The sequence below is a fragment of the Oncorhynchus tshawytscha genome, linkage group LG06 (assembly GCF_018296145.1).
Source record: "Oncorhynchus tshawytscha isolate Ot180627B linkage group LG06, Otsh_v2.0, whole genome shotgun sequence".
Classification (NCBI taxonomy): Eukaryota; Metazoa; Chordata; class Actinopteri; order Salmoniformes; family Salmonidae; genus Oncorhynchus; species Oncorhynchus tshawytscha.
In genome coordinates this window covers 575,001-575,723 of record NC_056434.1, presented here as the reverse complement: position 1 = coordinate 575,723, position 723 = coordinate 575,001, and the positions used below count along the sequence as shown (strand labels likewise).

The 723-nt window shown below is 45.6% G+C and overlaps 1 protein-coding gene across 3 annotated transcripts in view; it reads left to right on the top strand.

The window, feature by feature from the left end:
* Positions 1–377: 377 nt before the first annotated feature.
* Positions 378–723, top strand: part of LOC112251945 (Nance-Horan syndrome protein-like) — a 64,127-nt gene continuing 63,781 nt past the window's right edge. For all 3 annotated transcript variants that reach the window (XM_042322784.1, XM_042322783.1, XM_024422807.2), the window contains exon 1: positions 378–723. This exon is cut by the window's right edge and continues 145 nt beyond it. In XM_042322784.1, coding sequence (XP_042178718.1) covers positions 589–723 — 135 coding nt within the window. In that variant the 5' untranslated portion in view covers positions 378–588.

The window sequence follows — 723 nt, the reverse complement described above, 5'->3', positions numbered from 1 at the left end:
GGGTAGGCCTCATTAACTGACTTGCCTAGTTGAATAAATATATTGTTTCATGTCGGCCCCTGGAAGAGTAACTGATGCTTTTACACACAGAGAACAGTTTAATACACTCTAACACATAGGCTACAGTCATTTTATGACACTACAACTCCCTATATATCAGTCTCTTATACAGCCGTTCAAAGTGATTATTATCATAGAGCAACTGTTCCACACCAAGAATCCTCTGTTGTGGTAACAGTGCACGCGCTCAGTCTCGGAAGCGCGCTTGGAGGCTCCATGGACACAGACAGCTTCGGTCCGAGTCCAGATCCGGGAAATTAGAGTGATCCGCGCCAGGTTTTGGGGTGATCTTTTTTAGAAGCGCCTCACTTTTAAAGCTCTGAAAAACATAGGCTAGTACCTATGGATAGATAGGCAGCTGATGACCAGAGGAGCAGCGGGAGGCGACCACTCAGTCTGTAGAGAGTGAAATGATGCCTGAAGAACCGCTCAATCAGGGACAGTTGGATTAATGGGGGCAACTATTGTTTGGAAAATAATTTATTGGTTCAGATTTTTTTGTGGATTTCTAATCGGGTCCATGTCAAAATGCCATTTGCCAAACGGATCGTGGAACCCCAGTTACTGTGCAGGCATTCAGTCCCAAAAGAAGAGAGTTTGGTTTTCGAGGATCTGTGTACGGTCAACAATGTGGCTCTGTCCCGGACCCTACGACAGCTTTCC